Source organism: Chrysemys picta, chromosome 5, assembly GCF_011386835.1.
Source record: "Chrysemys picta bellii isolate R12L10 chromosome 5, ASM1138683v2, whole genome shotgun sequence".
Lineage (NCBI taxonomy): Eukaryota > Metazoa > Chordata > Testudines > Emydidae > Chrysemys > Chrysemys picta.
In genome coordinates, this window is record NC_088795.1 from 11,687,228 (window position 1) to 11,712,063 (window position 24,836).

Sequence of the window (24,836 nt, forward strand, 5' to 3'; positions counted from 1 at the left end):
AACGCTTTGACCATAAATGTGACCAGCTCTGTTTCCAACAGAAAAATTCCATTTAGGATGTTGCCTTACGCACACAACAAAATGCTCCCTCTTGTACAGCTGCCAGTCAAAAGACAAGGCTGACAAATGCAAGAGACAGAATCACAGTTCAGGAGACTGGAGCATGGGTGTGGGGTTTATTGACAAGGGGAAGCGATTACTTGAACAGAGGGATTTTTGAAGGAAAGAGAAGTTTGTAGATGGCAAGGGACTTATTTCAGGTGTAGAGGCATAATAGAAAGCATTGGAAGGCAAAGGGAGCAGTGAGGAGAGTCAAGATAGGCGAGAACATAGGGAAGGGGGCAGGGTTCTAGATGGGAGCAAGATTATGGATTTCAGAAGAGTGAGGGGAGATTTGATAGCAGCCTTCAACTACCTGAAGAGGGTGGGGGTCCAAAGAGGATGGAGTTCGGCTGTTCTCAGTGGTGGCAGATTACAGAACAAGGAGTAATGGTCTCAAGTTGCAGTGGGGGTGGTCTAGGTTGGATATTAGGAAACGCTATTTCACTAGGAGCGTGGTGAAGCACTGGAATGGGTTACCTAGGAAGGTGGTGGAATCTCCATCCTTAGAGGTTTTTAAGGCCCGGCTTGACAAAGCCCTGGCTGGGATGATTTAGTTGGGTTGGTCCTGCTTTGAGCAGGGGGTTGGACTAGATGACCTCCTGAGGTCTCTTCCAACCCTAATCTTTTATGATTCTATGATTCCACTAGTGTCTGCTTTGCATCTACTGGATAACCACAATCTTCCTACAAAATGAGTCACCCTTTCTATTTAGTAAAAGTCAGCACTGAACTAGGCGGCAATGAAAACTGGTCAATTCTGAAATAGGGAAAACAGTTAGGGCCACTTTCAGCCTGCTAGATGAGGGTACAATTAGAAGATACTATCTTTACTTGTAGACTGAACAATTTGATCTGGGACTGGAGACCCAACCAGCACAGAACCCAGAGATGTCGCTACAGGGAGTAACTCTAGACACTGCTCCAACGTGACTTGATTCAGGCTGGAGTCCTTGACTCCTCCCTTTAAAAATGTCACCGGGAACTGTACGGAAAGAAGCGCAAAGTTAACACACCTCAGTACAACATAGCACAAGCTTTGCATGACTTTAATTGGTGTCATTGGTATATCTTACAATGAATGTGGTTATGATGACATCAAATATCCAATTGGCTGCACTTAAATCTTCCCATTCTTTCCCCACCTGCCCCAAGTAAAAATGACCACCGCCACAGACTGAGTGTTGGCTCTGCCGTCTGTTGCCTTTTTTTTAATAAAAGCAGCCTTATGGATCCATTCATTGCCAGAAAGCTAGAGGCAAAAGGTGAATCTGTGCAAATTATCATCCTAGCCTGCTGGGAATCCCTCCTCCGAGGCGTCGGGGAAAGAGGGATATACTAAGGTGGGGCTGTAATCCAGGGCAAATCAGAGGAAGGAGAACTAATGAACAGCTAACCCTGCTGGAACTAGGAGATCTCGGAAGCTCCCACACAGACTTCAGACAGTCCTTGCTGTTTTCGCTGGTATCTCATCAACCGCTCTTATTACTGATGCCGCGGTTGTGACATCTCATCGCATGACTGTGGCTGTCCCCAGTAGGGCATATGGGGGGCCTGGCATTAGAAATAGCCTGTAATATGGTAACTGCTTTTGATAGGCCAGCAACCGGCTACTTGGATCGAAAGCTCTACGAGGCAGGGACCTCCTAGTTATTTTGTGTCCGTAAAGCACAACGTCTATCAATTGGGTGATATGAAAACTACTGGGAAAAGATCTCTTGCCATTAAACAAAAAATCCTATTGGGAGATGGCATAGTAGCTCCCTTCTAAAGCCTCACAACCGAAACTAGGGATGAGATTTGTCATTCGTCCAATGCTGAGCTCCTTTGAATCTGCTAATTCCCCAGCTCTTTCCAAAGACGATTGGAGACGCACTACTCTTTCCAAAGAAGTTGATGATGAACTTTTCAGAATTTTTTTGGCTTATGATGTGCTAACTTCTGCAGTGCAGGTGGGAGGGACTGAGCAAAACAGGTGGTTTTCTCTGAGCGGGCCACTTCTAGCCTTTCATCTTGAATTGTTTGTTTCCTTGACACACTGAGACATTCCAATGACGTTGGATGCACCTAACGTAACTAAATGAAAGAGATTTACCACAAGGAACGTGGGAAATATAAAGCAGATATAATCTTTGTGGGTACCAAGAGACGGTAGGGAGTGTGGTCTAACGGGCAGAACCAAGGCGATAGACTTGGTTTCTTTCTTGCTGCCCCATTTGTGACCGGGGACAACCTCTGGGTGTTTCCCCAACTGTAATGGGATAACACTTACCTGTATCAAAGGTGTGTGTGTGTGTGTGTGTGTGTGTGTGTGGGAGGCTTAATTAACGTATATAAAGTACCACAAGATCCTTATTTGAAAGATGCTATAGAAACACAATGTATTTTTAAGCTATCCGTAATCTATATCTTTAGGGTACTACAGTAGGAATCGCATGTAATGGTACAGAGCAATAGAAATGGCCCCAACAAGGGTACCTTTCTATGATTTCTCACGTTGGACCGAATTCTGTTGGGGAAAGAGGCAATCTTTTGAACTTTAAAGAGTTCTTCAGGCTTGGGAAAGGTACTTAGTGCCTCAGCGAAAAACAAAGTGGAACAGATTGTTAAGCACAAGGAGTTAACACATGCTGGTTTCTCATAGTCCTTTGTATGTATGCAGATCACGTTTTTTGAGGCTGTCAAAGCAGTTTAGACCCTAAACCTCACAACGCTCCTTAAAGTGATGCTAGGTGACTTCTTATCCTGATTTGACGGAGGGAGACTGGACTGACAGCATACATTCCAAGTGTCCACTAATTTTAGGTACTACTACTTTGGAGGGCCCAAGGTGAGCCACCCAAGTGCTCTGAGGCGGAAACTCTTTTTGTTCTGTGTCTATACAGCACAATGGTGCCCCGATCCATGACTGGGGCTCCTAGCGCTACTGCAGTACCAATAATTAATAGTTCTTGACTGGTTTTCAAACATGGTCTGTGTTCTCCGTATAGGTGACTTTTATTCCCAACAGCAAGGCCCCTGCACACGTTTCTCATCCAGTGGAACTAACACCCCTGGAGCAAAATGTCCCGCTGCACTCAAGCCGTTATCTGCACCTTCTATTTGACAAAGAGAAGTGACAGCTTAAAAAGTAAGTTTCCATCCAAGCTTATGTTTTGGGGGTGCAGGTCTTGGTTTACCTGTCAAACTGGTAAAATGGAAATGCATGCCAACCACTATTGTAGCTTTGATGAGCTAATGCATGTTAACCTAATGATACTGTGCTGGCTTTTTAAAACAATCAAAAAACTACTCTGAAAAAGACAAGGTTTGGAGTTTCATAAGTCTGTCGGATCATGTGCTCCAGTGTTATTGTGTATTTAAACAAGCCAAGTCTGTTTTGATCTCCTAAATGAACCCATGTGGCTTTGTTTACTGGTAGCAGTAGCAGGATTAGTAAACACAAACTTTGGATTAAAAATACTGGCTTGTTTTAGCAAATGACCTTACCAGATAAAAATAACTGTAAGAAAATAATTCAATAAAGCAATATATGTAGCAGATGACCACACTTCTATCTCAGATGCTGTAGAAACAGGAGCTATATTTGTTTCCTTACAGCACTGGTGATCTGTCAAGTTTCTTTTATGTAATAAATAAAGACACCCAGCCTTGTTCACACAATTAAAAAAGAAAAGGGAAAGGTCAGGGAGAGAGAAATGATTGAACTGGGTTGAAGATCTGCTGCAGCGAACAGCTATTAAACATTAAGTTGAGACTCTCAAAGCAAAGCATCCCAGGGGTTAATTTCAAAGAGAGGTGTGTGCAATTCCCATAGACTGTTCTAAAAACCTCCACCACATCTTCTAATGTGGGGCCTAATTCTGCGATCTTTACCTCAGGTTAAATCGTAGTTACTCATCCTAGCAGCTTAAATGAAGGGAAGGGCAACAGAACTGGTTTCGCCTATTTGCAGTTTATTTGGGGTATAACCATATTCTTCACTAGCAGCGGTCAGATCAGAGGAAGTGGTGTTTTGAATGTGAATGTTGCGCTTCATGGAATCTTACGTTGCCATGGTGCTGACAATGTACGGGTTCTTTCCTAACGTTTCACCCTTCCAAAAAGAAAGTTCCCAACTCCTGCCGGCATTTCTGCCACATGCCTTCATTGCAGCAGCGGTGGTACCTTTGTCGCCCCTTCCTGCTTATCGCTAATTTTCCACTTCAACGTGTAACACGTCAGTGTGTAAACCTGCCGCCCACCATGACATAGGTGGTGGATTTAACCTTCAGCTGGATTTATAATTATAACATTCTGAAAATGACACCCTGGTAAAGACGACCAACAATAAAAGCATCCGTTTCTGGCATGACCCTGCTGAGTTTTCCTTTTCTCTACTTCCCAGCCTCCTGGGTAATTTGTTTTGATCTTTTGGTAATAAACGATAGAAGGCCTGTACTGCACTGCAGAGCTCTGACCAGAACCCCATCCGCTCTGAACAGACAGGGAAGATTAAAGCGAAATCAAAGGAACAGAAGCCGTACAGATGAAAACCTTTCAGTCATTACTTCCCATCCCCTCACTGAGATTTAATATAATTTCCTCCTTAAAAGCGTAAACTCAAATTTATTGCGCTTGTGGAGTGACAGCCTTTGGTTTCGAGACCGTGATTGCAGTCTGTCAGCTTCAGTTTAGTCCCATTGCAGTTGTGATTCAGCATTTAGGCTCGTCTTAAAAGTATGATTCCATGTGTAACAGAGGAAGAAGCAGCAGGAAGGGAAGATGGCGTGGCACTGGAACTGAATGCATACCCGGCGACTTGTTGTTGTTCTACTGTATAAGCACTTATAAATAAGAACATTTATTTCTTGTCCCAATTAACTTTCCTTTGCTAAGAGTCGTCATAGAGCGGGTTGTTGTAGTTTCCCCAGGATCCGTAGTCATGGTCATCCAACAGCCTTCCATATGAAGAATGTCTGGGAGGGTGAGAGGGAGGGAAAAAAAAGTCTGGGATTAGTTGGGAATAGTTTAGAAACACCCTATTCCAGCGCTATTCCTATTCGGTGCACAGCCCTGTAGAAAGGATGCCCTCGCTCCTGCAGACATTGAAAAGCACCTACTGCTAAAACCCATCTCTGTAACCAGGCCCAGGGAACTTAATGTGTGAGAGGATAAGTTGGTGGTATTTAGATCCCGATTAATTTTAGGCTACGGTTTTGATTCTGATTTAGATGACACCTAAATCACATCTCCGCTCCAGGTGCCTAAAATCTTTAATGATCAACCATCTGGGACAGCGAGAAGTCTAATACTAGCTGCTTCCTTGGTCCGGTTCAGGGACGCACTTAAAACACAGCTAGATCCTGTCTATGCTATAGGAATGATTTGGACTTTAATGATATCAAGGAACAGTCATGTCACCTGACTGTGCATTGCAATACAATTGGGCCCTTTGATCAGTTCGTTTATTTCAGTTTGCAGTAGGCCCCATGCCTTCTAGTTTCTAATTCCCGGGGGTGATCGATGATTCTGTGTTGTGGTATGAATGCATTTGAGTGTAGTAGATGGTCTGTTGTTCCTCTGCAGGGAGTTAAAACCTTCCTGCTTTTATATAGATTGCCTCTTGATCTAGAGTTAGGTGTGGTAGTGTACTAAGTGCTATGGATTTTTAATAGGGTTGTTTTGTTAAGCTCTGAATATTTAGTGGTCTGTGGGCTGGATCTCAATTGGGTGAGAAGAGAATGAATGCATGTTGACCATACTTTTTGTCTCTCTCTTAGTGATCTATGATGAAGTCAGTGCAAGGGGTATGAGACACTGGCTGGCTGAACACTGCAAGGAGTGAAAACTCAGTCACCAACCTAAATAATTTGCTTTTTGACTCTGTTCCCATTCCTCTCCTGTTAGTTTGTTGTGAATATAAGAGCACGTGAGATTCCGGTCTGGAATATTTGTGGAAATGATTTTTTTTAAATAAGAATATTTGCAGAACAAGTTTTTTGTGTATATGTGTGTGTAAATATGCAGGCTTTTCACATGCTTTTATAATACTGACATGGGCCTTGAACTCATCCCTCAGAGGCAGGAAAGGGCCTCTGCTCCTGTTCAACACTGCCTGGGAGACATGGTTATGGATGGGAGGTTGGCATGGAGCCCAATATTTGGATGTATGGAGGCTGGGAAGGAACTTGCTTTCGTTGACTGTTTATTAAATGCTGGCTCTTTGATATTTTTATCGGATGGTGTGCATATGTAGCATTACAGTGGCATTTGGGATCCTGCAGTTCTTGTTGTTGATATTTTAACAGAATGCGATTCGCCACTGGCAAAGTCCACATAAACATCGTGCCAAAAATGCCCCTGGAATGTAATTCTGAAATACCTTAAATCGTCTAAAACTCTCTGCAATTGCACCTGAGATTTGAGAACCTTCCTAGGGATCCCAGTTCATGCTGTGCCCTACATCAGTGCTTCTCAAAGTCTGGCCGCCGCTTGTGCAGGGAAAGCCCCTGGCGGGCCGGGCCGCTTTGTTTACCTACCGTGTCCGCAGATCGCAGCTCCCATTGGCCGCGGTTTGCCTCTCCAGGCCAATGGGGGCTGTGGGATGTGCTGGCTGCCCTTCCCGCAGCCCCCTTGGCCTGGAGCGGTGAACCGCAGTCAGTGGGAGCCGCGATCAGCCGAACCTGCGGACGTGGCAGGTAAACAAACCGGCCCGGCCAGCCAGGGGCTTTCCCTGAACAAGCGGCGGACCGGCTTTGAGAAGCACTGCCCTACAGGAGCTGTGAAAACCTCTTTCAATTTCCAAAGCAGCGCGTTCTTGTTCAATGCAGTCTACTCCCTTCTTCAGCCACACTTAAAAGTTATTCTAGTCCGAGAGAATGCCAACTGAACACGTGACTTTCAGGAAATACTTGGCCAGGGAGGACTGTGTCCGTGCAAACAAGACATTCATTTTTACAGCAAGAATAGCTGGCTGTTGTCTGTTTGATTTACTAACCCATCTATTTTCTAGTGTCCCTCCATACCACCAGTGATAGCTCCGCACAGGACTATTTTGGTTGTGCCCAAGCCTGAACTCGTATGAATCACTATGAAGTAGTTGAAACAGAAACCTTGCTTACCTCAGTCTTAAATTAAACCCAATTAAAGATGCTCCGTGTAGGTTGTTCTTATTTTAAGGTCACAGATAGGGTATGAGTAAAGCTTGCCAGAGGGATAATTACTGTTTATGGTCACAACACATTGCAGGACTGGCTCTGGCATGTGAGTGAGGCCTTTGTAATGAGAAAAATGCCACCTTGTACCATTGAAAACTACATAAAATGGGATTGCTACAGCGTCTCCTCCAACTCCGAGCCTCTTTGCACTCAGATAATAGCACGCCTTCGATTGCCCCCAGTGCTGGTACAGGTGCACTCATTGTCGGCTAACGAGCTTGTATCCCAGCCAGCCCAATAACGGCTGGACGCCATTGTCATCGGGTAGCTGCTTGGTGACCTTGATAAAATGAGCCAGGGTTCTTATTCCTGTGGCCAGGTGTCGACACCACCATTGCTACCATCACTCGCACTCGCTGGTCCCTCGTCAAGAGGCTGAAATGCGCGTCTGACCCTAGATCTGGGCTCCCCAGGGTTGGAGGCACAGTGGTAGGCCAGCAGCGCACACAAGCTTGCATTGCCCTGCTGGGGCTTGAGAGCAGAGCAGTCAGGCTCAGGCCCCTCCTGAACACAACAGTCACTGACGCACAGTCCAGGCCTGACAGCAGCACCAGGCCACAAGGGCTGGCTCCAGGCACCAGCCCAGCAATCAGGTGACTGGGGCAGCCAAGGGGAAGGGGCGGCACGTCGGGCTGTTCGGTGGCAATTTGGCGGCGGGTCCCTCTCCGAGGGAAGCACCTGCCGCCGAATTCCCGCCGAAGAAGAAAGCGGTGCGGTGGAGCTGCCGCCGGAGTGCCGCTGATCGCAATTGCGATCGTGGCTTCCCCCCCTCCCCCCCCCCCCGCCGCCGGTCCTGAGTGCCACCAGCTCTGCTGTATTAGCATCAGCTGTTGCACTGAAGGGAGGTGACCTGTCAGTCATGAATACACATGGAGAGGAGAATATACTCCAGCTTGTTCCAATAACTGAGTTGCTTCCAGGGATGGTGTCTCTAGCCTCTGTTAGCCAGAAGCTGGGAATGGGCAGCAGGGGATGGATCACTTGATTCCCTGTTCTGTTCATTCCCTCTGGGACATCCGGCATTGGCCACTGTCGGAAGACAGGACACTGGGCTAGATGGACCTTTGGTCTGACTCAGTATGGCCGTTCTTATGTTTAGGGTAACTGTCCTTTTACCAAGTGGATGCTTACCTGATCTTAAGGTATGCTGCCACCCCAAACACCAGCAGCACCACCACAATGACCGTTACTGTAATGGCTGCAATGCTTCCTGCAAAGGGGGTGGGAGGGAAGAGGAAGAAAAGGGCATAAACAGATGTTTTAATGAGGTCATAATTTATCAAAACAATTACCTCTGTCCCCTTCCGGCTCACTTGTTTGCAGTGCGTGGGTTAACACCACGCTGGCCAAGTGTGGATTGCCTGCGCATGTATGCAATGTGGTATTTGCTGTCAACCCCAGATGCCATATTGAGAAGGAAGGCGGTTCATTTACTGCACATCTGAGAGACTATGGCCACTCCGCCTCACTGCTAAGATCTGTCCTTGTTTATAACTAAGGCCTGGATGTGAATGGGGACTTGCACTGTGGAATGATTCTGAAACGAGACTGCCCTTTAACCTAAGCTCCCCCTCCCTTCCCAAGCGGTCTGTTCCCAGGGCCGGTTCTATTCTAGGGGCTCTCAAACAGGGGTCGGGACCCCTCAGGGGGTTGCAAAGTTATTACACGGGGGGTCGCGAGCTGTCGGCCTCCATCCCCAAACCCCGCTTTGCCGCCAGCATTTATAATGGTGTAAAATTATATTAAAATGTTAATTTATAAGAGGGGGGTCGCACTCAGAGGCCTGCTGTGTGAAAGGGGGTCACCAGTACAAAACTTTGAGGACTGCTGTTCTATTCCTATTCTTTACATACTGTAACTTTTACCTGCAGCCATCAGGCAAAGTGCCCGAACCAGGAACCTGGTTCTCTCTGGTTTACACTGCTGTCAACCAGGAATGCCCCCGCCGAAGTCTGCAGAGTCTCACGGACACAAGCCTGCATGATGGGAATGGGGCCCTTAGGCTAGATTTTTCTGAAGAGTTTTTGGTGCCCATTTAGGCACCAAAATATGTGGCCAGACTTTCAAAAGGGGCAGGCTAGGTGTTGAACTGGTAGTGGCACAATAGGAGCTGCTGTGGACTTTGGAAAATCTGGTGCTTATTTAGGCATGCAAATGAGAGCTGAGTGCTTGGAAAACGAGGTCCCAAGTGTTCGTGTTGGGCCCTTGAAAATTTGTCTCTAGTTGTCTAGTTCCATCCCACCCAGGCTTACTGCTTTTCTCCTGGGATGGGCTCATGTTCCTCACTTCAAAAGCCACGTGTGGCTATGTTCCTCTCGCGTGCGACGTTACTGTGTACACACAGCGGGGTTACGAGTGGTTGACTGCTTCCCTGCTGAAGGAGGAAGCTGTGGCGCAGCTCTGGCAGGCGAGCCTTTTAATGGCTCAGTTAAAATCTCCTGGGGGGGGGGGGGGGTTTACAAGGCGTGAATAAGCAGGTTTATGGCTGGATGAGCCCTCGGTCCCTGACAATGTAGAGTCACTGTTTAGGGGCTGCCCTCAGAACTGATCTCATTTAAATTCCCAGGGGGACAAAGAGGGGAAAGTTTTCAACACTCCTTCAAGTTACAGGTTTATTCTTAAGTAATGAGCTTCTGAGGCCAGTGGTTCTGCAGCCTCCAATAACGTATTCACCAGGCTCCAGGCCGCTGGGGCTTCCTGACAGTTATTCAATGGTGCCTGTTAATTGGCTTCACCTTGCAGCCCCTCCACCTAAGACTGCACTGCCAATGCCATACTGATTCCACTCCGCAGCCTGCAGACGCTCGCTGGAAAAGCAGCACTTTGGACTGGTTTCCTCTCAGCATTGCTATTAGCTGAAGAAGACTGTCTGGGTCAAACGAAGTCTTCACTTGCTCCCTTTAACGCTCTTGTCTGCTTGGTATGATAACATTTAAGGGGGCGGGAGGAAATACATGCAATCTTTGTATTTCCTTTGCAGCAGGGAGATATTTGAGAGTTGGGCAGCTTTATATTTTTGTAACTGTGATGCTCTGGTAAAGGCAGCTGAATGGATTTGGATACAATAAACACAGCATATACTGGAAGTGTGTGTGCGCTGAAATACTGACCCTGCAATGTGCAGGTCACAATCTGGCAGACAATGAAAATATGGTACATGGGTGGTTTTTTTTGTTTGTTTGTTTGTTTGTTTTTACCACCTTTAAGATAAGTATCAAGTGCCAGACTTGTGACTTCATACTCCCAACCCGAACGATCCAAAAACAATCCACAAAAGCATACAGTCTTCTGCCCAAGTAGTAATTACCTTACAGGGAAATGGTTTTGCTTATGCAAAAACACTGTTCAGGGCTTACAGAGCGTGTTAGACAAAACTTTAAGAGCTCAGAAAGGTCCCCCCGAAATACAGTGTTTTTTGGTTTGTTTTTTTAATAAAAATCTCTCAAAAATTAGGGCCAAGATTTTCAGAAGCCACTGGTGACTGTGGGTGCTCAGCGTGAGACATACGGAGGGGCCTGATTTTCAAAGGGCAGGAGATCAGCACTGTCTGTGCGGTGCCGAAACTCTGAAACAGACTCACGGGCTGCTTTGAAAAATTTTGGACAAAATATCTAACAAATAAGTGACTTCTGCCGACCTAAGATTTCTCCCACAGCTCTTCAAATCTGCCAGCCCCTGCGAAGTCTCCTCTCCACTTCCCATTCTCCCTTACAAAGTTTCTTCTCTGCTCTGTTTTTCTTTAGGAACTCCTCTCTTCTCCCTTCCATGGCTCCCCTGTCCCCCTCTTCCCAGTGCTGGGAACAAAGATTCCTCCTTTGAGAAAGAGGGAGCAAGCGTCTGGCACCAGCTGTGGATGGGTAGAGGGTCAGCACCCAGCTGAGACAGGCAGAGCTCGGGAAATGTGGAAGTGGCCATGCCAACGCCCATGACACCATGGTTAGCTGGGTGTCCTATTTTCTACACTGAAAGAATTAACTTTTACCTACTACTGCTCAGTACAGCCAGGGCTTCCTTCTGTAACAAGTCGCCCATCTTACTTCAGCCTCTTAACTACACTCACACAGCACCTTTCAAACTATAGACTTTATCATTGCCCTATGTTATTTTAAACAACCCCTCTGCCCCCACTGACATTTTGTGGCAACGCTGCTACTCTATTTTACCAGGATAGTAACACTTCTTTCCCCCCCTCCTCCCACATAATGGGCACACACCCACTGCCAACTGCGAGCCAGCAGCCGCTGCCAAGATCCATTTCAGGGTGTATCTCATTCAGCCACCTTGGCTGTCCAGCACCAGGAAATGTCTGTGTCGATGAGAGATCACTCATCACTTCTGGTGTATGGCACCTCTGTCCATACTCTTAACCCCAAAGGACACCAGCTGCAACGATGTTTAATGTCAGCTTCTGAATATACTTTTCTGATGACACAGGAGGAAAATCAACTCTGAAACATGGCTCCAGATCCTGTGGTTCTAGGATCTTGAGACTCTCCTACAGAAAAAAAACTAAGACTGCTCTCACTGGAAGACACTCCTCATGCCCTTACACCGAAGGTGGGCAAACTACGGCCCACGGGACCCTCCTGCCCGGCCCTTGAGCTCCCGGCTGGGTAGGCTAGCCCCCGGCCCCTCCCTTACTGTCTCCCCTCCCCTGCAGCCTCATCTCACTGCACTGCTGGCGCAATGCTCTGGGTGGCAGGGCTGCAAGCTCCTGCCGGGCAGCGCCGCTGCAGAGTCGGGGCCTGACCCAGTGCTCTGTGCTGCATGGTGGCGTGGCTGGCTCCACCGGTGCTCCAGGCAGCGCAGTAAGGGAGCAGGGGGTTGGATAGAGGGCAGGGGAGTTCAGGGGTGTGGCTAGGTGTTGGGGCAGTCAGAGGGTGGGGAACAGGGGGGTTAAATGGGGGCAAGGGTCTGGGGGGGCAATCAGGAAGGAGGGGGGGTTGGATGGGGCAGCGGGGGGCAGTCCGGGGACGGGGGGGTTGGATGGGGTATGGGTCCTGGGGGGGGCCATCAGGGAATAGGGGGAGTTGGATGGGGGAGTCCGGGGTGTGTGTGTCAGGGGGCAAGAAGCGGGGGCGGGGGGGTCAGATGGGGGCAGGTCCAGGCCACGCCTGGCTGTTTGGGGAGGCACAGCCTCCCCTAACCGGCCCTCCATACAATTTCGGAAACCCGATTTGGCCCTCAGGCCAAAAAGTTTGCCCGCTCCTGCCTTACGCTACCCTTCTCTGTAAATCAATGCCTTCCACCTTGGGGGGGCTGCAGAGAGACTGAGTGGACACCCATGTCCACAAAGCCAGCGTAACTGGCAAGTCTCATGCTGCTTGTCTGTGTGCCCTACGTTCAAGAGGAGCTACAATTAGCCAATGCAGTTAAGTGGAGAAGCTACTGGACTTCTGCCTGGGGAAAGAAAACAGTCTGAGAATTCCTCCTATTAACTCCTTGTAGCGCCTCTTAACCACGGAGACAGAAAACACTTCCAGCAGCATGGGACTCGGCCAGCACTCAGCCTTGGCTGGGGGAAACGACAGGCTGAGGAATGAATGTTGGCTTTAACCTTTGAAACGACCGTGATTTGTACATAACCATCCCACCAAAATGTCAGCTGGCTGATTCAAGGTGTCTCTCCACCTGTACTGAGGAGACATGGGGCCGTAGGGGAGGATGAGTAGGGATGTCTGCTAGCAAAGCGGAGGAAGCACATGCAGTGGCTTGTGCTGGTATTAAGCATGCTGGCCCGGGACCCAGACTGTCTGCCTGTGAGTTTGTCTTGCAAAACCAGCAGAACTTGTATCCATTACTTTAAATCCCCTCCCAACATCCTATTCTGTTTTCCCCCAAAACAAACCCATTAAGATAAGAACAGACCCTTTCTACCCCAAAATAGCTCGTATGCCCCATGAAGATGCAGCCTGATAGTACTTTGATCTACGTTGCATGTATGAAGCGGTTTTTACTGCACTCTCACCTGTAGCCATAACACTGTCATCCTATACCATAAAATACACTCGGGACCAAAGGCTGGGCCAGAGAACTCATAACTTCTTGTTTTACTTTACAGGGCTTGATGAGTCAGCCGTAACGTGCTGTTAACTCTCTAGATTTCGGCTGTTAGACAGAGATCGCTCCCACTTGTTCTGCTTGATGAGGGGGAAGAAAAGTTAAGGACTAAAGGAATGCGATGAAATAAACGAAACATCTAGCGTCTGATTTTTATTTTTTTTAAATATGAGTTGGGACTAGATGGCACAACTTCAAACAACTCCTGAACTTTGGGGACTTTTGCATCCAGATCCGTATTCCAGTTGTGCCTCCATCTCCTTTCTTTATACAGTTGGGATGGTTCACAACACATCTACTAATCTCTAGTCTCCGTGAATAAGCTCTTTGGTGCTGTAATGCAGGAGAGTGCTGAATGATGCATTTGAGCACTCGACAAATGAGATGCTGTTTATTTGTGTCTTTATAGCACCACTACTTCCTTGCCCTCTCTTAAAAGGGTCACTTTGTATCACAACTCACAATCATCCCTGTAGCTGATGTTTAATGCTATGGAATATGCTGCAGACACTAAATTTAATCAGAAGAAAAAATACACACTAATACATCACAGCACTGTAGGGCTCCCCCAGATTTCAGGGTGACGGGGACTGATTTTTCTCTAGAGGGATCACCTGCGTGTACACTGCATTTTATTCAAAATTCAAGGGCGCAGGAGAGAATTCAGTTTGGCAGAAGTGCCTTTATTTTGTTGTTCTTCCCATGGTACCTGGTCAAAGTGAATGATCCTGACTCTAGCTCCTTGAACGGTGATGGCTCCAGCCCTTGGAATAGGCCAACCCACCCGCAATGAGACTGGGGGGGAAAATGCCACCAAATAAGTTTGAAAGATTGTATAAAGCTTGTTGAAGCCTCAGTTTTAAAATGTCTCACTCTGTACATCAAGTTACCGGATTAAACAGAATGCCAGGTATGGAGAGGACAGGAAAGAATGGGTCTGAAATGAGTAAGGTCGCCCATAATGAAGGACATTGAGATAATATCCTGATCATGGGAATCCACATTGATTCGCACTATCCCTGGTCTATTCTCACACTAGCCCTTCATAGGGCAACTTGCCATGCTGACATCACCATATGTGGTGTATGTACGTACACACAACGCACCTTTGACCACTTTTCAAAGATAATGGATTAGTAGGTGATTATATCTGACCTTCCAAACATCTAAGATGCCATTAAAAGCCTGTGCCAGAATGCTGTCGTGTTATTTCCTCCATAAATGGGGAATTTCCCTTGAGCTCTGGCATTGACTGTATTTAATCCTGAACCAGTGATTTGTTTAAGGTCCAATACCTCATCCATCAGGACGAGAAGAAGTTGTATGCCATTAGAAAGCCATGAATTCTTCCATTTTTCTAGCAGGATAGGGTACTTATCTAACCACGGCAGGTTGAGATTTCAAACCTTAAAACTCTGTGTAGAAAAGTTATTGGATAACTCTCAGAAAGGTTTCTAAGTTCACTGGCCGTGGGGAAAAAGAAAATGTCCATTCTCATTAGAAAACGCGGCATCTATGGTCAGCAGATCTGTTGTGGTCTCCTAGTCTAGAGTGTAGGAAGTGAAATTCTTATTGAAACTTAGAGCTTGGTGTCAGACCTGTCAGAATATACCCAGTCATTGTTATAACATCTTTCTATGAAGGGATCACAGGTGTAGAGGAGATTCATAATAAGGCAATACCGTGTGATGTACATAAAACACAGCTGTAGCTCCTGGGTAACTTTGTTAATATTACAAGTAACATGACAGCACTTCCTAGGAATAGATGTAAGTGCTCTTTTTCTCACCCCTTTGCCCCTCCCTTAAAGGCCACCCAAATAACAGGAGAAATGAAGCACTAAAGGTGACAGCATAAATAATGCACATACTAAATCATCTGCCTCACCTGAACTTAAAGCACGCTGGACCTCTTCCATGGTGACTCCTGTGGAGAGAGTGGTGCTATCCATGGAGACGGCCTCCGTGACCGACTTGGTTGCCAAAGTCACTTGAGATGTTTGTCTGATCACTGGGCCTGATGAGAGGGACTCTGGGGGCATCTTTTTAGTAGAGGCATCCTCTGTAGCGGGGGCTGCTGTGGATGCGTTTGGCAGCTGGGTTGTGTGTTGATTTGTAATGGTGGTCTGTCTGGAGGAACCTGCCGATGACGACGAAGACGAGGTATTAGTTAGGTGAGAAAAGGTGGTTGCTGGGGTCTCTTTGGGAGGGGTGGCTGTATCTGGAGCTGTTGTGGGAGGGGTGGCTGTATCTGGAGCTGTTGTGGGAGGGGTGGCTGTATCTGGAGCTGTTGTATTTGTCAGGTTGGAAACTGAAGTCCCAGAGATGTGTTCTGTGGCTGTTGATTCTGACCCAGTGCTTGAGGACGGTGACGGGCTGGTGGCTGAAACATTTGCTCTTTCTGTATCTGAGGCAAGATGTGTAGTGGTAGCTGACAACTCTCTTGTGGTGTCTGAGGAGATTGTGGTATTGCCCTGTTCTGCTGGTCCTGAGGTGACTGTCTCTCTTGAAGTGGTCACTGTTCCTGCTGTTGTTGATTGTAGCTTGTTTGCTGATGTACTAGCAGCAAGGGTGACATGGACAGTTGTTTGAGTTGATTCTGATGCAGTGGTATTTCTCACAGAAGGACTGGGAGAGGATGTAGTTTCTGAACGTGCAGAGTGAAGACTCAGTCCTGAGGAGGAGAAGACACACAAATGTTAACATTGGAAAATTGTTGTGACAAGCTGCACTCTGAGCACACAGCGAAGGGTTTGGAATGAGTGGCCAGTCAGTTAGTTTTACAACAGGCAAACATCCCTTTCAAGGATGAGTGAAGTAAGGAGGATTTCAGTTACCACTGAAATAGACGGTACAAATGAAAAATCATGTTGTAAAAGTTAAACTATTTTTGTGCTTGCTTCCCACTACATTTATTTATATCAAATTGGGGGCACTTATTCAAATAGGCTGTAATTTAACTCAAACACGGTGGGTAGCAGGACAATAACATGGCACTGAGCAGTAGCCTTGGGAAGAGAACTTTGTTCACATGAGTGATATTGGGTTACACCTTAATATCCAGGGTGGCTTTGTGTATGTTACAGACTGTCCTATAAGGGTCCTTCTACAGTAGGACAACAACCTGTTTAATGGCTGTCAATAACACCTCTCTTGGGTCCCTGGAACTATTATCTGAGGGTACATCTACACTACAGGGGGGAGTCGATTTAAGATACGCAAATTCAGCTACGTGAATAGCGTAGCTGAATTCGACGTATCGCAGCCGACTTACCCCGTTGTGAGGACGGCGGCAAAATCGACTTCTGCGGCTTTCTGTCGGCGGCGCTTACTCCCACCTCTGCTGGTGGAGTAAGAGCGCCGATTCGGGGATCGATTGTCGCGTCCCGACGGGACGTGATAAATCGATCCCCGAGAGGTCAATTTCTACCCGCCAATTCAGGCGGGTAGTATAGACCTAGCCTGAAACTCAGAGCTGGTTGAAATTTTCAAAATTAAAGCGGGGAAACAATTGTTTTCTCTTCTGACCAGCACCTAATGGAATGGTTTGATTATTAGGACACACCATGCCAAACACCGTTTTCCATTGTTAAGGAAAGTACTAGCAAATCTAAAGAGTTTTACCATGTCTTCTATAACTGTATTGAAAACAGCCTGGCCCCAGGTACGCTAGCAGCCAGCGATTGAGGCCAATGGGACCTCCTATTGATAGTCATTAACAATGGGTCATTTTCCTAGTGTAGACAGACCCCAAGAAGAGACCCCTGGATCCTAAGCTAGATTCTGAGCCATTGCAGCAAAGATTGACAAAACAGCAGCTATATTTGGTTACGCGAGAGACTGCACTATTTTGATTATTTTGCCTCTGTTTTTATTCTGAGACCGTCTTCCACCAGAATGTTTATGCATCCTACTTTCCAGAGTTGTTAACCATCCTTAGGCGAGAAGCTCTTTTAAATGAACCATAGCTGTATGATATGAAGTATAATTAGGTTTGGAAGGATTCGATTTTTTGGTAAATGTCAGTAAACGATTTCTCAGTACACAGGCAAACTGATGAAAACATATTTCCACTGATCAAAATGTACAGATAGGCAAAGTAAGAAGTCTGTATCACCACTGCTGCTAGCGCACCAGCGTGAGCATTACAGTTTGATTTAAGGATATTTCCTTTGTATATTTTGACATGGGATGTTGCCAATTTAACTGTTATCAAGCTTTAACTTTTTGAATCTCAGCATCTACGGTCATTAAATAATTGTCTGATCCCCCCCATAATTTCCCAGAGCTGTGAAAATTTAAATCTATAATCAAAAAGTATTTAAAAATAAATATTAACAAAATAAATACTCTGCCAATCCTAGGTATACTTCAGTAAACTTAGATCAATGTTAATTAAGCTATGAGAAATAACTCATTCCAAGTGTAGGATCACAATATTGTGATGACCGTAAGAATGCTATTGCCACGTTGAATCTATTCTCTCTGGAACACAATCACTTAAACTCAGGGCAGCAAATTATCTATTGAAACATTTCCTTCTGTTTAAGGCCTGAAAATAGAGACATCTTCCCCTGTTGCTTGCATTGTCTGCCCACTGCAGGTGAAGATAGACAGGCTTAGTTAAACTGAATGTTATCACTTAATTTGATTTTCTAGAGACGCTTTTTTCACTGGAACACAGAAGGTACATCTACCCAGCAAAAAGAACCCCATGGCAGCGAGTTTCACGGCTCGGGTCAACTGATTATAAAGCAAAACAGAAAAGTCCTGTATTGCATTTTGCCAACAATGCAATATTTAGCCTCCTGCTCGGTATACCAGGAGTACTACATAGGGTGACCAGATGTCCCGATTTTATAGGGGCTTTGTCTTGTATAGGCGCCTATTACCTCCCACCCCCGTCCCGATTTTTCACACTTGCTGTCTGGTCACCCTAATGCTACACCACATGCAAACTCACCCATTCACTCATCTGCACACTGAAGAAATATTACCATTCATTTCTAAAATCTGCATGTACTCCACTCCAGCACTCCAATATTACTTTGATCTACAATGGCCTTTCATTGAAGCTCTGTTGCCTTTGACCTGTCCTTCACTGGCTTATGTACAGGATGGATGCCTTGTCACGGCAATAGATAAGCAAACGACACAAAGTACTGTACCCAAACATCTTGCCAACCTGAATTGCAGCATTAGCCATGGGTTTAACATCTCTACCTTACGATGCTGGCTTGTTTCTGATTGCATCAAGGCCAGAATTACACACAAATCCAGATGGTGTTTATGTATGCTGGATTGGCAGAATTTTTTGTTTGTATCTATGAGAGCACACCTATTAAAAAGGCCACTGCTGTCTCCATTTTGGGACTGCATGTACAAAACCACCAATTATATATATAAAATGACCTCTGTAGGACTTCCCTCCATGCTAGCTGCAAAGTCGGGGGGGGGACAAAACAGGTATAAGAGCTACGCTGAAAAATATTTGAGCGCTCCCCTGGCTGTAACAGCGTGGTAAGCCTGAAGCTATCAATAATGCTGCAGGAAGTCTCTTTGTATGTAAGAATGCGCAGACTTGGGGAAATAAATTGGCTCATTCCTGGTGTGCCTCAGAAATTATTAAAAAACTCTTTTCCAAAGTCAGTTTCTAGAACATCTAATTTACCAACCCCCCCCCCCCCCGCCCCCCTCCTTCAGTCTCTCTGGCCAGCAGCTTCCTTTCAGCAAATAGCACTTCAGCACCTGTGTAGCAAACTCAACCTATTAACCCCCGCTGGGCACCTGGAAATAACACAGAGTGTATCCTTCCGCCCCCCCCCCCCCCGCCCCTTTCCACTTCCTTGTTTCTTTCTTAGCAGAAAGATGAGTCAGTCTTTTCTTTCTTCTCCTCAGCAGCAGACTTCAATTTTTCTTCTAATCTACTAGGCCAAATTCTGTCATCTTCCTTTGTATTAGTTTGGCTACAGAAAGAACATGCAGACAATACATTACCTCAGACTAATTTTTATTCTTGTGACATTCATTTATTTATGTCCACAGAGCAGCGCTTCAAATGCTGTGGAGTCACATTCATTCGAGCACCAACAAGCAACACAATTAACTCATTCTAATATGCTACAACTTAGACTCTGTGTGGGTGGCAACTGTTAGGTCAAGTTTCATCATCCATTATAATTTCCTTCTTTTGGCTGCTCATTACAAATTCTTTGTGAGCTGAAATTTTTCCACGCTTGGTCTCATGTGAAGGTGAAATTCCTAAGTAGAGTTGGTTGGAGAAAACTTTCAAGGTTTTGAAAGTTGACCAGAAATGATGGGGGGAGAATTGGGGAAATGGTCTACGAAGAACGCATGCATGGGTAGTTACTTCTGAGTCATTTTTCCAGCCAAATATGGAAAAGAGATTCCAACGTTCAGCGCGTGCTCTCGCTCTCTCTTGGAGAACTCAAGGGATGGAAGTTAGAAACTTCAAACTTGTCTTGATTTGATGATCTCATTTAGACTTGAGGTCAATTGGGTGGGAAGACTTACAGCTGAAAAGTTCCAATGTGTGCAAAAACCGAGTGAGTTTAAGAATTTCTCTCTGTTTGGAGGTGCATTTTCAGAACCTACTACATAAGGGCATCCCCGCTGAAGAGCTGTTTAGAGGTCTCGGGGTGGTGGTGGGGGGGATGATTGTATGTCAGGGAGGTGCAATACAGCCTGGAATTCCTAGGCACACGGGGCAGTATTCATGCTGCTTCATTGTTAAGCATAGGACAGTGCAAAGTGTCTCTGTATCCGTGTGTGGCTATGGCCCGGTCTCCTCTGTCCCTTTTTTCTGCAGTGGCTTTTGGGGGAAAAGAGTTCCTGCTCTGCAATTGTGCATGGCTACTGTATTGGGAAGGCTCCAGGGGGAAAAGCTCTTTGTATCCTCCCATCGGTGCCCCTGCTGAAAGCAGTCTGGCCCTACATCTCTCTCATAGCTCGGGAAAGTAGCTGTTAAGAGCAGCGGTGGATGAACCTGGAAACTTTGAGGCTCAGGTATTCGCTCAAGCTTTGTAGCGATCCCCAAACCAAACTCCTCTCTGGGCTCCAGGGATGGGGTCCTAGAGCTCAGTGCTCCTCTAAGCCGCTGGCATAAAATGTTGATAGCTGAGTCACGATGCACTTGTCTGTTACGCTGCTGTCTCTGTTGAACCAGAACTTGCAAGTGCTGTGGTTTTGATACAGTGGGCTGGAATGCAGCCAGTTCAGGCTCCCCCCCAAACCATTCACCCAGCCTTTAAAAACTGCAGCCCAGGCAGCCAAATCTTCATACTTGCAAAATGATTCCATTGGGAACGCTCCGTTGCCACTGCTGACGCAGCAGTCCAGCAAAGCAAAGGGGGCAGGGCGCTGTGCCCCATAGGATGGCAGCCTGCATAGCTGTTTAAATGCTGGGCACAAGACGAAACGGATCAATATTCTCCTTTCACCATCTAGAGAATTATCAATTTGTGTGTGTGACTTTTTTACTAGTGCAGGCTTGCTCCTATTAAACCAAAGAGAGGGGCTGGTTGGCAACACACAGCCACACGGAGATGGGAGAATTGTAGGGGTGGTGTTGAAAGCCGCACGCTGGCACATAGTATTGCAATCAGTGTTTGTAAAGCCCAAGGGCTCTTGAAATATACAGAAAGCTTGACATTCGGGTAGGCAAGTAGCACCTCTGCTCTCGGGTATCCAGCCGCAAGACTGTTATTCTGTGGTGGGGTTTAAGCTGAAAGTCCCACAGACTCTCTAATTTGAGGCTTCTGGGGGAAGATAGCGTGGCTCAGGGGACAGAGCACTGTGCCCCCCGGGACTTGGGGGGTGGCAACCTGAGTTTTAATTGCTGGGCAGGTCACCTCACCGTGCCTCAAGTTCTCCATCAGTGAAATGGGCATATCTGCCTCTTTTGTGAACTGCCCTGATGTCTGGAAGAAAAGTGCTGTATAATTCTCTCCACCCAACCCCTGCTCACTCCTTAGCCAGACCAGCTAGACTGGGCTGCACATACTCCAGTGCTGCCGGTCCAATCGATCGCACGCTCTCCAATAAAACAGCGCTGTTTGGGCTAGCAGGGCTCAATAACTCAAACGTGTGAGGGCCTCTGACTGAGCAGCTGCGCTCTACTCCTGCAGAACTCATTAACAATCCCCGCGGGCTAAACTCCTTGTGCGCGGTGTGCTTTCCCCCTCCGCCCGGTAAGTGTTCAGTGACAGTGGGGGCAGCTCTCCGAATGAGCCTTTCAGCAGGATTAAAGAGCAGAAGACAGACAATTAGAGCACTAATAGTTTTATATGAAAAAGGGGGTGCAGTCTCAACAACCCTGGCTCCATTATATGGCATCTATTCTTTTAAATTCTCAGCATCATGCAAACAGAAGGCTGCAGATTTAGAACGGGGTTCTACTCGTTTTTATGGCTGATTCAGTTAAATGTAGAAGGGATTTTAAAAGGCGCCAATTTTGAACTCCTCCTCCTTTTTGGAATGTGTGCTACGTAGTTGCTGCTTACTAGTCGTCTACTAGCTAACACTTCCACTGGAAATTGCAAACACGTGTATACCAGGGCCAAGGTTTTAAAATAGTCCAAAGAAGGCTCCTGGGGGTTGTTTTTTTTTTTCAAAAGCACCTAAGGGATTTAGGAACACGAGTGCTATCGAAAGTCACTAACTTGTGAGCCTAAATTCCTTTGCTGTTTCTGAAAAATCTCTCTCCTAAGTAAACAGACTGATGTGCTGAACGCTCAGCAGTTTTAACTGCAGGCTCAGGACTTGTGAAAATCAGGCCACCTGACTTTAGACTCCTGTTGTTAAAAGTCATGTATTTTTTTTCTCCCATTACCTCCTTGCGTAACCATCTCTTTAAAACCAATCTAAATTCTAATTTCTAAAACTGAACTTGTAAAGGGCATTTCACCTTCTTGTGCTTGCCTGCCACTGACACACACAACAGCCAATTTTGCCATCCATGACTGGGCAGAGGCCAGAAGCAGGGGCATCAACTGGAGGGATGGTTTTAAATGAGTCCTGTCACTGGCACAGGAGAGCAGGGTGGATTTGATTTAAATCACTAGTCGGGGAAGACTCTATTTAATCATGGATTTCTACATAAAAGTGCATTCTTGTTGGTTGTTATAACCTTAATACATATTCTTCACAACTCAGAGATAGATGTAGGTTTCATTTTTAGAAGGTACACACTATACATGTTAAAAGTGATTTATTTTGAAAACTTTTCAGATGAGTTTTACAGCCATACCAGAAAATGAATGATTGGTTATTTCATTTACCAAAGGTAACTGAAGCAGATATTTATGGAGTCATTGGGAGGTGAACTATCTCCAATTCAACAGGTTAATCATTAATATTTGGAGGATTTTCTTGCCATGCTGTATTAGGAGGAGAACATCACCCCACGGACATTTAAATTGTTTTATTTAACTAAAACAACAATGTTACGTATTCTGGATTTTTTTCTTCAACCGCAAACATATAATATTTTAACAAAACAAGCATATGAATTTTTGAATTTAAACATTCCAGTTTTTTAAAATCAGGTTTGGTTTTGTTAAAATTGTTTTTAACTAAAATAGTTGAAATGAAACACTAAAAAAAAAATTTAAATAGACTGTCAGCCAGGTCAACAGGAGAAACTTAAAATATTGGCTTCTGCAGCCAACTCAGTCATCTTTGCTTTCATTTTCCTGTTTGTTCATAATTTAGAAAAGAAAAACAAGCTTTCCTGCTTTTTTCAGTTCCCAAACGATTGGACTAATTCATTCCAAATTGAGAAAAGGAAGAAAATAGTCTTTCTACACCGGCAGAAGAAGCTACTGCTGTTAAAAGTGAGATGATCACTTCAACGGTTCCTGAATCCAAGTGCTTAAGTGACTTCCACCATTCACTGGTGTGACTTTCTTTAAAACGTCATCAGCAAACACATATTTCTTGAATGGTTCTTATTCCCAAAATGGGTCTCTTTTATGGCCTGCTACCATTATAGGTTTTCCCTTCTAGTGAGAGAATGGTATGGTAGATCTCAAATCAATGAAGGCTACACTCAGAAAGACCTCAAGACTTCTGGAATATGTTGCTCAAACAGTTTCACTTTTGTTTCTTCTGCCTGTCCCTCCCTTTTCACTTTTATCTCCAGACTTCTTCTCCTTATCCAGATCTATTCCCGCCCCAACAATCTTCTGTTCATTGAACTTTTTGAAACTTTGCACTTTTAGAGAGAGGTAAGGGATCGACTCTGTTTACACAAATTTGCAGAGGGACTATAGGCTTGAGGTCTGTTATTTCTCATCTTCGTATATTATTTATTTATTTATTTAAAACCTGTTTGCTGTTAACAAGCATGTTATCTCTGGAGACACAAATCCACCGTTTGAGAACTGCAAAACTAGGCATCTTCTAGACTGAGCACTGAGTTCCGTTGGGTAGATAGAAAGATTAACCTAAATAATCTATACAGAAGCCCTTGGAATAGGGTGACCAGACAACAAATGTGAAAAATCAGGACAGGGGGTGGGGGATAATAGGAGCCTATATAAGAAAAAGACCCCAAAATTGGGACATCTGGTCACGCTACCTTGGAACCCTATAAAATTGGGTCCCTAATCCATGAACTATTGGAACTCATTTACAAAATTTTTCTTCAACATTACATGAATATATTGTCTCATACTATAGAACTAGAATTTATAATCCCTATTCCATGATGAGATATCTTAGAGCTATTACGTATGTTAATTACAACTATCTTTAGATTGGATGTTTTCCTCAAAAAGCATTTTATAAAAAAAATCCGATTTTTTATTATTATTTTTATCCACCCTGCAGGAGAGTCTTATGCCCTGGCTGCTGGACAGGGGTCTACAGACTTTCCCACACTGTGGTCCGATGGTAAATGCCCCAGATGCACCATGAAGGTATAGCCCCAGCTGATAGGGTCCATTTATGGCCTGTTGAGGTGCTAATGCTACGGCACCCATACAGGGATACTCAGGGAAACCCAAGGCCTATAGTAGCAAAGATGCTAGTCTGATAGTTGGTCTGTTACCAAAGGAAATCTCAGCCTGGGGGTTGCCTGTGAGTGGGTGGGACAATCTCCTTCCGCTTTTTTCCTTCTTCCCTTTCATCGTGGTGATGGAGGTGGACACAGAAAGATGCATCAGGGCTGAGTTCCAGGAGGCGGCAGGGAGCAAAGCAGACTCATGACACACAACTCTCTAGAGCAGTGGTCTGGTTTTGGGTTCTCAGGCTTCACAGACGGGGAACCAATTTGGTGAGGGATGGGAAAGAAGGACTGAGTAACAACACAGTGTTTGGTTGCCAAGATTGTTTGCTGTCTTAGCGCTCTCAGGGTGTACTGTGCCTTTAACCCTTGAATCAAGACCGGTTCCATAGTGTAGGTTCTATCCGCCCAGAGATTCTTGTGGGCCCCATTCTCTCCTGACGCTGCCCCTCC

At 45.7% G+C, this 24,836-nt stretch overlaps 1 protein-coding gene across 1 annotated transcript in view; it reads right to left on the reverse strand.

Annotated features, from left to right (window-relative positions):
- Positions 1-1,132: 1,132 nt before the first annotated feature.
- PARM1 (prostate androgen-regulated mucin-like protein 1) overlaps positions 1,133-24,836 on the reverse strand; it is a 55,657-nt gene continuing 31,953 nt past the window's right edge. Inside the window, exons 2-4 of the mRNA XM_024110122.3 lie at positions 15,246-16,031; positions 8,430-8,508; positions 1,133-5,057 (exon numbers count right to left, since the gene is read on the reverse strand). Coding sequence (XP_023965890.2) covers positions 4,973-5,057; positions 8,430-8,508; positions 15,246-16,031 — 950 coding nt within the window. The 3' untranslated portion in view covers positions 1,133-4,972. The remainder of the gene's footprint in view (positions 5,058-8,429; positions 8,509-15,245; positions 16,032-24,836) is intronic.